The 13863-nt window shown below is 40.0% G+C and overlaps 1 protein-coding gene across 18 annotated transcripts in view; it reads right to left on the bottom strand.

The window, feature by feature from the left end:
* The window catches only part of PPARGC1A (PPARG coactivator 1 alpha), a 716069-nt gene that overhangs the window by 90435 nt on the left and 611771 nt on the right, over positions 1–13863 (bottom strand). For 15 of the 18 annotated variants that reach the window (XM_086406254.1, XM_086406256.1, XM_086406261.1 and 12 more), the window contains one exon: positions 10169–10348. In XM_086406254.1, the coding sequence (XP_086262380.1) occupies positions 10169–10348 (180 nt within the window). Of the gene's footprint in view, positions 1–10168; positions 10349–11932; positions 13844–13863 lie in introns of those variants that run through there. The other 3 variants (XM_086406271.1, XM_086406268.1, XM_086406269.1) reach the window with 3 other exon arrangements.

Genomic DNA, 13863 nt, shown 5'->3' with positions numbered 1-13863 from the left:
GTTGGACTGAAGTGAAGGTGTTGTTGGTCTGTCTAGTAAATCCAACCCACAAGATAACATAATCACATACATTCATTTCTCAGAGACCTTGGCGGTTCTTATCTCCTTGCTTTTATGATCTCTTATGAACAGCCAGGAATAGCAATTTGCAGCCTGTTTGTAAAGTCATCTTAGTCTGAACCTAGCCTTCTCCTCTTTTATCACACAGTGATATTCTGCAGCTAAATCCCATTTGCCACAGTAAAATTTGCTCTGAGCTCCATTTTAGAATAATGTGAGTATTCTCTGTGTGTATGGAACATATCAAACATGCAATGGAGGGCGATTATCATTTCAATGAACTATTTATTAATAGAAGACAGTGTGTGTGCTTTGCTTAGATTTATTGATATGCTGCCCACCATACATTGTAGCCTGAAGTTATTTAGTTCCTGGTCATTAGCATCTCAGACAAGCAGTTTTGTGGCTCTCACAGTCCCAGTTCTTTGTGCTTTGCTCAACTTTATTTTACCACCAGATCACCTAGAACCTTAAACATAAGGCTTGAGTTCTATGTTAAATCAGAATTATTTCCTGTTAAGTGTTCCAAGCTCCCCATTTTTATTACCAGTTACTTTATTAAATCCTTAATAACATAGATAGAATAGTTAGTTAATTTGTGTGTTGAGCCATGGATGTTAATTTGTAAACATAATAACATACTGCAATCATTTGCATAATAGCACTTTAATCTTTTTAGTAAAAGCTGTAATTCCCTACAAAGTACACTGCAGTAGAAACTAAGTGACTATTGGTAATAATACAAAAGGCCTTAAAATTCTGATCCTATTATAGTGTTGGAACATACCCAAACTGCTTCCATAATCTCTGAAATGTTACTGTTCTCTGATTTAGGTGTCTGTGTCAAGAATAAAAATGAAGTATAACTGGTAGCAATAGACTATTTCCTAAATGTAATTTAGTATTCACTAAGCACCAGCACTTTGCAAATAGCTCTGAGGCTTTCCTTCAAAGTTCAGAGCTCCAGCCCTGCATATTGTGTGAAAAACACCAAGGAACTCACTCTAAAACTCTAAACTCTGTGCCGTAGTCAAGGATCCGATAAATCATGCTGATGTGACACAGAGCAGGGGATCACCCATCAAGAATTTGGCCACTAAGTCTCCCTTCTCCCAACCTGACCAGCCTGCTTTTACCTACTTGAACTAACTGCTTCTGAGAAGTTTGGGAGAGAATGAAGAAGTGGGGGAAATAGTTAACAAAGCTCCTTCTTAAAAAAAAAATAATGTTTTTGGGGGCTTGATCTCTAGAGCCCATTAACACCAATCACAAGACTGGCCCCCAAAAAGGTAAAAAACAAACAAACAAAATAAAAACCTAGTTTAAAAGTCAGGCCAAGTCATTTTACGCAAGATCTGGTAATTCATTAATCTATCCGGCTGCAAACCTTGAATGAATAACTTGCACTAGTAATGGGGATGGGCAGGTCTACGCAGCATCAGTGTTTAGAATTGGAAACTATGTGAATTATTCTATTATTTTGGAACAGAACAAGTACAAAAGTATCTCCTATCATCATTTTGGGACAAATGGCATAATGGATGAGAAATCATTTATCATAGTAAAAAGTTGCCCTTGCTCAGAGCAAGAGTGTGTATTTCCTTGTGTACCTCTCTCCCCTTTTCCTTGCTCTCATTCTACCTGCTTGTAATTCTGCATCTTTGGCAGGTTACAGTAAAACACAGTATCCTGCTTTGCTTTCAAAGTATACCTCAAGAGCACACAATCTTGAAAGTAACCTGAGAGTTTAAAGAAGAAGAAGAAAAAAATGATCCTTACAAAACTGTTTTACACTATAGGCAATTCCTTTTATAAGACCCACAATAAAAGTGTTCGTTTCTAAAAGACTAGGCACATAATTATCGGGACAGATGAACCTTGTTAAAAATGTGAAGTCAGGGTGGAGAACAGTGGAAGAAAATTTGGCTGTTGGTCTTTAATGTTCCTTTTTTATCTGCTTTGTGTGTTGATCTCATTCAGAGGTGAGCCATCTGCTGGGCTGTGGTTCCACCACATTGCGTATAGATGGGGGACGAGGACAAACAGACACTCTGTATAAGCATACTGTGCAAGCACACACGGTTGCTATACAAATAGTTTGTCCACTGCAGTATCCTGCATCTTAATTACTTTAACCTCGACTAATATCTCTGAAGTAAATCTAAGAGGCAACGAGCCACTTTTTCCTGAATGCTCTCCAAGTTTTCCTCCTTGTGGACATGGGTCTCCACTTTTCTGGCTCCAAAGATATCCAGGCAGAGTAATGTTCAGTTCAATGACCCACTGGCAAGTTCAGGAGGTAGGAAAAACCTAGGATATGCCCATACAATGCCCATACCTACTTCTTGGAGTACCCAGAGTATTGAAGTAGTTGGTCTCTACCTCAAAAAGCACAAACTAGTACCTTCTGGGCTTCCTCAGTGGCTCAGCAGTAAAGAACCCTCCTGTCAATGCAGGAGTCATGGGTTCGATCCTTGGGTCAGGAAGATACCTTGGAGAAGGAAATGGTAACCCACTCCAGTATTATTATTTGTGAAATTGCATGGACAGGAGACTGGTGGGCTACAGTCCAAGGGGTCACAAAGAGGTGGACACAGCCTAAAGAATAAACAACAGAACCACTTTCTATCATCGTGACCAATAACACATATGGATTCTCACTTTCCAAATTGCAAATGGTGCTAAAGCTGAAACTCCAGTACTTAGGCCACCTCATTCAAAGAGTGGACTCATTGGAAAAGACTCTGATGTTGGGAGGGATTGGGGGCAGGAGGGGAAGGGGACGACAGAGGATGAGATGGCTGGATGGCATCACCGACTCGATGGACGTGAGTCCGGGAGTATGTGATGGACAGGGAGGCCTGGCGTGCTGCAGTTCATGGGGTCACAAGGAGTTGGACATGACTGAGTGACTGAACTGAACTGAACTGAAGAACTGAATTTACTTCTGTGGAAAACAGCAGCAGACCTCATCTTTTGTAATCAAAACTTACACTGACCAAAGTGGTAAAGAACCTACCTGCCAATGCAGGAAACATGGGTTCAGTCCCTGGGTTGGGAAGATCCCCTGGAAGAGGGCATGGCAGCCCACTCCATTATTCTTGCCTGGAGAATCCCATGGACAGATAAGCCTAGTAGGCTACAGTCCATGGGGTTGCAAAGAGTCAGACACGACTGAAGCAACTTAGCACACATGCACAGTAACAAAAGCAACCACCAGGAAAGTTAGTGATGATGGTCACAGATGTCATGTAACCGGCATCCTGTGACTTATTTATTAGTACGGGTAGATGGCAACAGACATACCCCCGTGGATCAAAGCTCCTGAGCCATAATTTTCCAGTGGTCAGCATAATGGCAGCGAGGAAACAGGGTGATAAACCAGATGTTCCCAAGATAAGGCAGATGTTATCCAGGCAAGAAGTCTAAAACAGTCTTTAACGGAGGTGTGTAGAGGAACACACACAAGAAACCTATTCAGTCTCCCTGTCAGATAAGCTGACAGTAGAAGTTGAAAATAAAGCTGTACACAGGCTGGGTCAGATTGTTGCTTCCTGATTTGTGACTCTCCAAGATGAACATCTAACTGATTTATACCCAGAATTTGGAATTTTGTGGTAGACTACAAATGCAAAGATAAGTACAACATAAATTTTTAAAATACTCCATAAGTCTCCATGAGTTTCAACATTCTTCAATGTTCTTATGTTACAGCCAATTATCTCCCCACTTAAAGGGCTATTATTTTCTTACTTGAAGTCTATGTTCTCCGTAAGTGTCATTACCAAGTGCGGCAAAAATCTGGTTGCAGGCCATAAATTGAATTTAAATGACAAACATTTATTGATAGCAAATTGGAAATTCCAGAAATCTTCAAGAAGTGATTATTGTAAATGAATTAGTTCTCTCAACATAACAAAGGAGAATTTATTCTCCTGATGATTAAATTAAGGGGAGGTGGTTTGGACACACATTTTTTCCCTCTGTTTGTTTTGTTAAAATTCTAAGAGGTTTGCCATTCATAGAAAAGTCTGCCTGACCACAGGCACAGTCAGAAGCAGGAATTCATTACCATGGAAGGCTACAGAATTTCCTCCAAGGAGACAAGTGAGAAAAAGCAGACACCATGTAAATGTGTGGATTGGGTTAAATATGTTCTGCCCCTGAGGCAGCAGGGAGATGGGAGCCCCTGTGTAAAATGACTCACAGTCCGAGAAAGTACTTCAGTTCCTAAAGGTGAGCAGACACTGAACCACGTAGATACTCATGAAGTTCTGATTCTCTTTGGAATATTTTCCTTGGCATGCTTTGCCAGCTCCCTCTCTAACCTAACTCATATTTGTCAGTACTGATGGAATTTTCCTGTGAGGTGCTTCAGGTTTTGTTCCCTGGACACCATCCCCTCTGCTGTCACCTTGTCCCTTCTCCGCACCTGCATCGCATGGGGTTTGGAATGCAGCAGAGCCTGCTGTCAGACGCCTTTACTTTTGGCTTCTCCATCACTCTCACAATGATCAGAATGATCGTCTTTAAATACCGTCTCCATCACATTGCTCTCCTGCTAAAAATCTTCAGTAGCACCCTAATTGCTATTGTGGAAACTAAACATTTGCAACTGGGTTCTCATGACCTGGCATAATTTTGTACCCACCCTAAATCCAGACTTACTCCTCTTATTCCTGTGTTCCCATTAATACATAATTCACTTGAGTAAACCAAGATCTTCACTTTCATAACCTGTCCATGAAAACCCTTCACTCTTATTCTCTCATCAGCCTTGGTGACATTATTCTTGCTGATTCCCTCACTATATGCTAGAATACACACACACACACAAGTACATATGCAAACACATAGTCTTGCAATATTTGCCAAAAGCTAATATATATGTAGTATATAACCCCATGCATATAAATGTACATGTGTGCATATGCATGAATATATGCTGCCTCACGTTGTCCTCCAGTTGCTGATATATATGAACACATACATGTATATGTATGTTTGTATGCACAGTCTTTTTCATTCTGTTCTAATCGTTTATCATTTCACCATTTACCCTCCCAAACTAGAGGTGCTTTATATGTAGTTTTCACATTACCTAAGGCAGTTCATACCATCAATAAACATATGACAGTCAACCCATTCATAAGGTTGCAATTATTTACTGAGTACATACTTTCTCCTGTTTTCTAAGAAATCACCTAGAAGAACTTCAGTGAACAAGACAAGCTGGTTCTCTGTTCCCCAAATACTCAGCAGCTTTTTGAATAGCCAAGATTTTTTTTAACTTTTCATAGGTATATAATATATGCCCATTGTTGAAAAAATTAGACAACCAAGTTAAAGGAAAAAGTGTAAATTCATCTATATTTCCACCAGAATGATCGAATATTTTTGAAAGCTTTCATCCACCATTCCCTTGAAAGCATAAAACAGGACACCTTACAGACAATAAAACTGGAAACCATCTTTTTTTCTTTTACAAAAGTTCACAGTATCAGACCTTCCTGCGAGTTCCGGCAATTAGCCAACGTGAATGCAGGCCACAGCTGAGAGCCCTTCTCTCCACATTAGCAAAGGCAGACTTCAGAACATATTATGAGTAATGACCTAGAGACAGTTACATTCTCACTCTCGATGTTTTAAAGAAGCCCAAGTAGCTGCATTCAGAAGTAACAAGTCAATGAATGAAAGATGCCCATTCAGTGGAATCACAGAAGCATTAAAGCAGAGGTTAAAATAAAGCAGTGATGGAAAAAAAGCAGTGATGGAACTTCCCTGGTGGTCTAGTGGTTAAGGCTCTGCCTTCTAATGCAGGAGGTATGGGTTTGATCCCTAGTCAGGGAACTGGGATCCTACCCTACCTACCAGGGTGTGGCCAAAAATTATGAATAAATAAACATAACATCATAAATCAACTATACTTTGATTTAAAAAAAAATTAAAGCAGAGACAAGGTGGCCCACAAAGTCCCAGAAGAGCCAATGTGTTATTTAACCTACGCTACGTGACCCATCTTTACACACTGCCATGCTGTAAAAGTACTCCTTTATTCTCCTTCTTCGAACAATGCACAAAGCAACAGAGAGAAGGAAGTTGTGTTGCAATATTCTGAAACATTAATCTTGCTACCAGTCGATCCAGGGACGGCATCCTGTTTTCCTGACACATGGATCAGATTCACTGGGCGCTGCACCTATAGGCCTTGTGCCCTGTTTCGCTGAATGGCTTTTGAATCATACCTGGTCACCTGCATTTACACATCCAAACACAGGTTGTGCAAGCAGAGATCGCTGTTTGTGTGCCCAGTTACTCAACCAGCATGTACAATTGCGTGTATGCTCACCCTGCTCCCGTTCAGAAACTCACTGTTTCCCAAATCAGGACATTCAATTTCATTTTTTTATTTTCTTCTTCTTACGTTACATAAATATTAACCTTAGACTCAAATGTATGGAAAAGGTCAAAGGAAGAAATTTCTATTTATTCCCAACATTTAAATATTCTGCAGTACTAAATGTAACTCTTAAATACCCTCTTTCTTCCTGCTTTGATGAGAATTCAGAAGCCCTGTGGCCAGTTTCCAGCAGTGTCATCAATGTGCTATTTGAGTCAGGGAAAAGTGTTGAACGACTCAGTGCCTTATTTTATTCTGGGAATCCGAGGTGGATAATGCTTGTTATTGGCAGATCAGAGGTGGCAGAGACCATGACTGTTGGGCTTGCTCAAGCACAAGGCCTTCACAAATGTGATGAGGCAGGATTTTGAGAACAGGAGGAGAGTGAGCGAGCACCGGTGAAAGTCCGCTGTGACAGGCTTAAAGTCACAGGCGCTGGGAATACCTGGGGTGACGCAGCTTTGGGAGAAGCAACGTGCAAAGCTGTAGCTGTTCAAGGGTTATTTATTCTGTTGCCTACAGAGCTTCTTCACAGGGGACAACACAGTTTTAGAATTCCACTTATGCTCAAAACACACTTTTCTTTTTCCGTTATACAAAAGATGTCCGAGTTTAACACTAGAAGGTAAAGAGTAGAGGCATTTTTTCTCTATACAAATGCTGAGAATGCTGCTGGGTGTAACGGTGCTGCCACACATGGCCTTATTACCCTCTAATCCACAAAGAAGAATGGGTTTTGTGACATCAGAGAAAATGTTATGGGGACTTATATATACAGTCACTTATATATACAGTCACAGTTTTTGCTGTCTGCCACTAAGAGAATTTCTGACATATCACTCCTGAGGCCCTGCATCTCAATAATTTTATATGGCTTCTAAGTCTTTGTATCCTGTATCTTAACTTTATTTTCTCTCTCAGAAATCTGACCAATTCATCTTTAGAGTTTTCTAAAAATTGCGAGTAACTATTTTTTTTTTTAAATACAGGGTTTCTCCACCTCAGCACTGTGGTCATTTGCGGTCAAATGATTCTTTGTTGTAGGGAGTCATCCTGTGCCTTGTAGAATGTTAAACAACATCTCTGGTTTCTATCTGCTAATTGGCAGCAGCATCCCCCTGCCCCCAGTCCTGACAATTAAATATCCCTCCAGATAATACTAAATGTCCCCAGGTAGACAAAATTGCCTTTGGTTGAGAACCACTGGTTTAAAATGACCTAATAACAGGTTAAATGAATAAACCTTGTGTTGAGTGTTGAAAACAATTCTGTCAGTGGTAGAAAGTTACATAGGAAAACAAAAGGGGTGTCTTGGAGAAGGCAATGGCACCCCACTCCAGTACTCTTGTCTGGAAAATCCCATGGACAGAGTAGCCTGGTAGGCTGCAGTCCATGGGGTCGCAAAGAGTCAGACATGACTGAGCGACTTCACTTTCACTTTTCACTTTCATGCCTTGGAGAAGGAAATGGCAACCCACTCCAGTATTCTTGCCTGGAGAATCCCAGGGACGGGGGAGCCTAGTGGGCTGCCGTCTATGGGGTCACACAGAGTCGGACACGACTAAAGTGACTTAGCAACAGCAGCATGTAGATACAGCATCCATAGATATCTAACTAGTTGCCAAACCAAGTCCTCTGAAAATGTTAATGGGAAGTACCTCATCCAGGTGTCACAAAATGAAATTCAGGGACACAGGTCACAGAAAAGGTTGTATTTGCAACCAGCCCACCAGGGAGGCACCAACTACCATGCCACCACCCCCTCCAACACACACACACACACACACACACACACACACACACCGTTTTAGTTATTCCCTAACCATCCTCTGCAAAATGCATGGCATTCACCCAATATGAAATAGCCGATTTTTAGATAAGAGGTCTATGGAGATGAACATTTTTAAAAGTACTGTTTATTTAATGCAGCATGACTTAAAATGGGCCTGTAACCTGACAAGTGTACTGAATGAGGAATGTTCAATTTACCAGTTCGAACCAGCCAAGTCCTCACATGAACTTTCCGAGACCCGGCTGAGAAGCCTGGGAAAGTATAACTAACCACAAACCCTCAGTGTTTCCTCCACCTGATTCCTCCTCCCCAGCCTTAACTCCATTACCTTAAGCACTCTTCTAAGACCCACTTAATGCTCCAGACGTATTATAAAATCTTAGCCGCTGACAGAATCTACAGCCACCTCAGCGCACCAGCTATATACCTGCTTCCATGTCAACCAACACTGAAAGCAAAGATTCTGTTCTATTTTTAAATATATTGAGCAAAGAAGCAGCTTGATATGTCTTTGTAAAGGATGGCTGTCACCCAAATTCAGTTATTCTATTTTTAATCAATGATAATAGACTTTGAAGTCAGATACACCTGGGGTTCAAATCCCACGTCTGTGTCAATGGTGTGATTTGGGGAAAATCACTTAGCCTCTGTTAAACTCACTGTCAGCATATGTAAAATGAGAATCACAAGAATAGTACCTAAACAATAACAGGTTGTTTTGAGGGACGAGCGTGATGACATATGTAAAGCAAAAGTGTTCCAAGATGTTGGCCACTTTGTTATTACTATTACTGTGCTGAATCTACCATATTCATCCGTCACTCACTACTCATGAAACACTTATTCAACACCTTCTGTGTGCTGGAAAAACTCAGTAAATATTGTAAAATGGGTTTTCTTAATGACTCAATAAACATTTATTCAGTGCCTTTTATGTGCTGGGTGCTGGAAAAACTCAATAAATATTGTAAAATTGGTTTTCTTAATGACTCGAGATTTCAACCAAACAATATTGAAGTGTAAGAAGTGTCTCTGCTGGTAGATAAAAAATAATTTTATAGCACTTAGTATGAATCCTGGCTCATGGTAGGTAGAAAATATTGCATGAGAATGGTGGCGCCAGAGGTGGCGACACTGAAAACTAGTTGATTCGACAATCCTAACTCATTTTACTTGCTAGAGTGACCACTTCATTTCTCTCCATAAGTGATCATTCATTTTCAAGTAAATGAGCACTGATCTTGTGAGAAAGAACTTCTTTTCTCAAAGTAACACTTTAATAGGTGCAGATTAACATTCTTTATTATAGGGTAGGCTTATAATAAAGAGTCTAGAGTCTGGGAGGTAATTTTCACTACTGAAAGGTAAATTAATTTTGACTAAATTATAAGTAAATACCAGAGTAGTTGGGTGTAGAAGTTTCCATAATATAAAGAAATCAGAGTTATGATCAAAATATAATAGTAAAAAAAAAAAAACAAAAACCCTGTCTACTATTTTATAAACCTACTTTGTAAAATAAGTAAAGGTAGACCTAACCCTTTGGTTAAATGGAAATGCATTCTTTTACATTTCAAATTAGGTACTGTTTTCTGTGGGAAATAGACAGGAAAAAAACAGGTTTAGTCATTTACTCTTCTTTGTCATTCATTCTTTCACAATCTCTTAATATTTCAACAGAGTTTGATACACTCTGTTATGGGTCCTCAGGGCCTTAATTCTCAAAAAAAAAAAAAAAAAGCCATTAGTTTTCCAAATATTGTTTTTCCACAAAATAGGAAGTACCTAACGATGATTAAAAAGTCTTTTGGTGACAGCAAAGCAAGAACCCATTATGCTTTCGGGCCAATAATCATGTTAGCATGGCCTAAACCAAGTTCAATGAGAAATTAGTTTTCCCGAAGGGCTGTCCTTACCTCAAATATGTTTGAAGGCTCATTGTTGTACTGATTAGATATTATTTCTGATTGGTCACTGCACCACTTGAGTCCACCCAGAAAGCTGTCTGTATCCAAGTCGTTCACGTCTAGTTCAGAAAGGTCAAGTTCAGGAAGATCTGGGCAAAGAGGCTGGTCTTCACCAACCAGAGCAGCACACTGCAGGAGGCAGGGAGAAAAAAAAAAAAAACAACACTTTCATTAACTGCAGGAATTTATTAAACTGTAATAGCATGTGATAGGAATTAAGCCTGGTTAATTCAACGACACCACCGAAGCTGGTTTCCAGGGTTTTAGTCCCCAGCCAAAAACATCCTAGACTCTTTAACTCCCTTTGCTCCCAAAGGATACTTTGCCAGAACCATTCCATCCCAAACTCTACCTCCAAATCCATGGTAAATGCCATGCTTCCATGAAGTCGTCTGACTTGTCCAGTTAGAAATAAATTTAGATTTGTTTGTACCTCTTTGATAGCATGTACTAAGTTTCAAATTGCTTTTTGGTTAACTATACGCAAAATTTCACTCCACTCTTGTTTTAAAAAGAGAATAAGCTCTTAAAAAAAAGTATTTATTTATTTGGCTCTTCAGGTCTTTGTTGCAGCATGCAGGATATTTTCCTTGTGTTATGAAAACTCTTAGTTGTGGCATGTGGGATCTAGTTCCTTGACCAGAAATTGAACCTGGGCCCTCCTGTATGGGGAGCATGGAGTCTTATCCACTGGATCACCAGGGTAGTCCCAGAGTATAAGCACTTTGAGTGAAAGTTGCTCAGTCCTGTCTGACTCTTTGAAACCCGATGGACTTTAACCCAACAGGCTTCTCTATCCATGGGATTCTCCAAGCAAGAATAGTAGAGTGGGTTGCCATTCTCTTCTCCAGGGGATCTTCCTGACCCAGGGATTGAACCCAGGTCTCCTGCATTACAGGAGGATTCTTTACCATGTAAGCCATCAGGGAAGCTCTTTGAGGGAAAGTTATAAATTTGATTTCACCTTGGAATTGCCATCACACACAAGAGAAACAAAATAAATGATTACTAAATGAGAAAAAAATAAGAACTATACCAGGAAAACTCTCCACTTATGCTCCCTTTAACTATTATAATCCATATAATTCATTTAGCACCTAATGATGCAGAGTCCTTTAACGTGTCCATGGTTCTCTTGAATTGGTATTTAAATCTTTTACTCTTACTTGACTTTTCATGAGCTTCTGAACTTCCTCTTAAACAGATCAAAAATAAGTCCCTTGAGATGAAGGACAGAAATCACATTTCTTATTATCATTGTATCTTTCACTACGTGTAACTAGCAAGTCTTGTGTGCTCACATGTGGGTCTGTGGATGGATGTATACAATTGGGATCACCTGATGTGTGAACAGAAAAACCACTCTACCACACAACAATCTTATTTTTCTTCAACATTTATATTTTGCTCTAAGTGAATTCAAAAGAATGATTTTTTTCTTTGGAGTTTTAAAAAATGATTTCAATATAGTGAGAGGCTTAAAATACCCTCTACTGTGGCTGGGCTGCTTGTCACCTCCTTGCATACAGTAAGTGGTCTGTTAACTGTCCCCTGTGGTGGCTTTTTGAGAAAGTGGACCCTCTTCCCAAAGAGGCGGATTTCTACTTCGAACTGGCTATCTGACCACTAACAGCACTGCAATCTGTGAAGAACCCTGCAGAAACTGCTTACTGCAGGGGTCTGGTGATATCAGAGCTATAACGACTAACCCACCTGCAAGCCGAGGGGTCTCAGTCGGCAGGCACACCCTCCCAGGTGTCAACCTCACGGCCCGCCCTTCCAAGGTCAGGAGAGATGCTGGGGAGTTGTTCCTATCCAGGCAGCAGTTGGGCATGAAGCTGAAGATGCTGCTTGACATTTAGATTTTGAATAAAATAAGTTCTATGCAGATTTTTTTCTCACGCACCCCTGTCATCCCTGGCAGGCTACATTACACGGGTCATATGCAGCAGTGTGATCGTAAGCACCATGCTGAGAAGTAGGTACTGGGTAATGGAGTCAGCAGTTGGTAAGGGGAGGCTGGGAGGAGCCTGAACATTCCTGCAGTTCCTTCCTAAGACCACCAGGCCCCAGAGAGATCCTGAAAGGCAGGCACAAAAGTAATGCCAAGGAAGAGCAATCACCTCCATTGCAACTCTTTCCTTATCATTTTATTGGTCTTTCCTTTTTTATTATTGGAGTTATCCCAAAGTTACAGGTCAGTATACTAAACTAGGTTTATAAGTAAGCTAGGCTGAAGAGAAGGTTTTGTTCTGGTGCAATGTTCATGTTTTGTTATGGGTGTAACATGTCCCAGTCTCTACACTTGCTCACTGCTTGTCCTCCAAATACAATACACATACACACGGTTAACTCTTCTACAACATGACCAATCCAGAGACAAGGGGAAAACTTTTTCAGTGGTACAAAAACTGCTAGGATTGGAGGAGAGTCTTTAAAATAAAAAGCAAAAACAACAAGAAAATAAAAAAATAAGTTAGATAACAAAAGATCTGTGCATTTGGTTTAAATTCCTTTTTTGGATAGCACACTCTAGAACCCATGTCTTGGAATGCTGACACTGATTGGGTGGACAGCTTCTTGCTGTCTCTCTCTTTAACAGCCCTCTACAGGCATGGCCTCTTCAAAACCCTTCAACCTTTCAGAAATATGTATTTTTCAGTAACTTTTAAAATCATTGAAAAGACAGATCATTTTTTTTTTTGTATTTTACTCTGATGTCATTCACATATTTCTTTCCTTTCCTCTGTCAGTTTCTCTCATTTTTGCTTTTCTGTTACGGCTGAAAAATGTGCGTAGATGCTCTTTCCAATGTTGACGTGTTAATAAAATCAAGACTTCTGAATGTGGCATTATCCTGATAATCTAAAACACATTAGTGGTAGCAAGTGTTCCTGTTATTAATTTATATTTGGTCTTTGGATGATGCCAGCTTAACAGTCCGAGCCCTGTAACTGTCCTCATTTGACACGCTGGTATTTACTGCTTCCCTATACATCTGTAACAGGTGTGCTTTATGGCAATTTACAGAGACACATTCTACTGCCTCTCTGCAACTATGACAGCTATTTCACAACCGCAGCCTTAATTTTATAATAAGATTTAAAAGGAGAAAGCAGTCACTAAACACAAAAGGCTAATTATTGTACGTTATTTCACCCCAACAGACTTTTCTCTTAGTTAAGGAGCAGACAATAAATTAGCTTAACTGCACTGATGATAATGAATCATTATAATTAAGTATAATTCTCCATTAACCTTTTGGAGGTTTTTGTGCCATTGATGGTAAATTTTAAAGAGAAGGAGAGCAGAAAGAGTGGACTTGGCCACATTAATTATATTAACGAAAAAAAGAATCTTACTTCTTAAAAAAAATTAGTCAAGGCAGGGGAGAGTGGGGAGGGCAGCGGTCAGTAAAGAGTGACAGTCTTAGTGGAGTGTATGTCATCAGAACTGTCTCTATCAATCTTAGTAACCTTATTGGACATCACCTTCATTAAACTGCGAAACACTGGGGACTCCGAGTAGCTACAGTGATATAGGCCTTTATTAACCAACGTGCTGTCTTGTCATTATGTGCAAAAGGGCATAATACGTTTTAAGATGACAGCAAACATTAATGATTCAAAAAATGAAAGCGGCTT

The sequence above is a fragment of the Bos grunniens genome, chromosome 6 (assembly GCF_055505025.1).
Source record: "Bos grunniens cultivar Pamir isolate PY7600 chromosome 6, Bosgru_T2T1.0, whole genome shotgun sequence".
In the NCBI taxonomy this organism is placed as follows: Eukaryota; Metazoa; Chordata; class Mammalia; order Artiodactyla; family Bovidae; genus Bos; species Bos grunniens.
The sequence above is the reverse complement of the archived record's forward strand: the minus strand, read 5'-3'. Positions and strand labels throughout refer to the sequence as shown.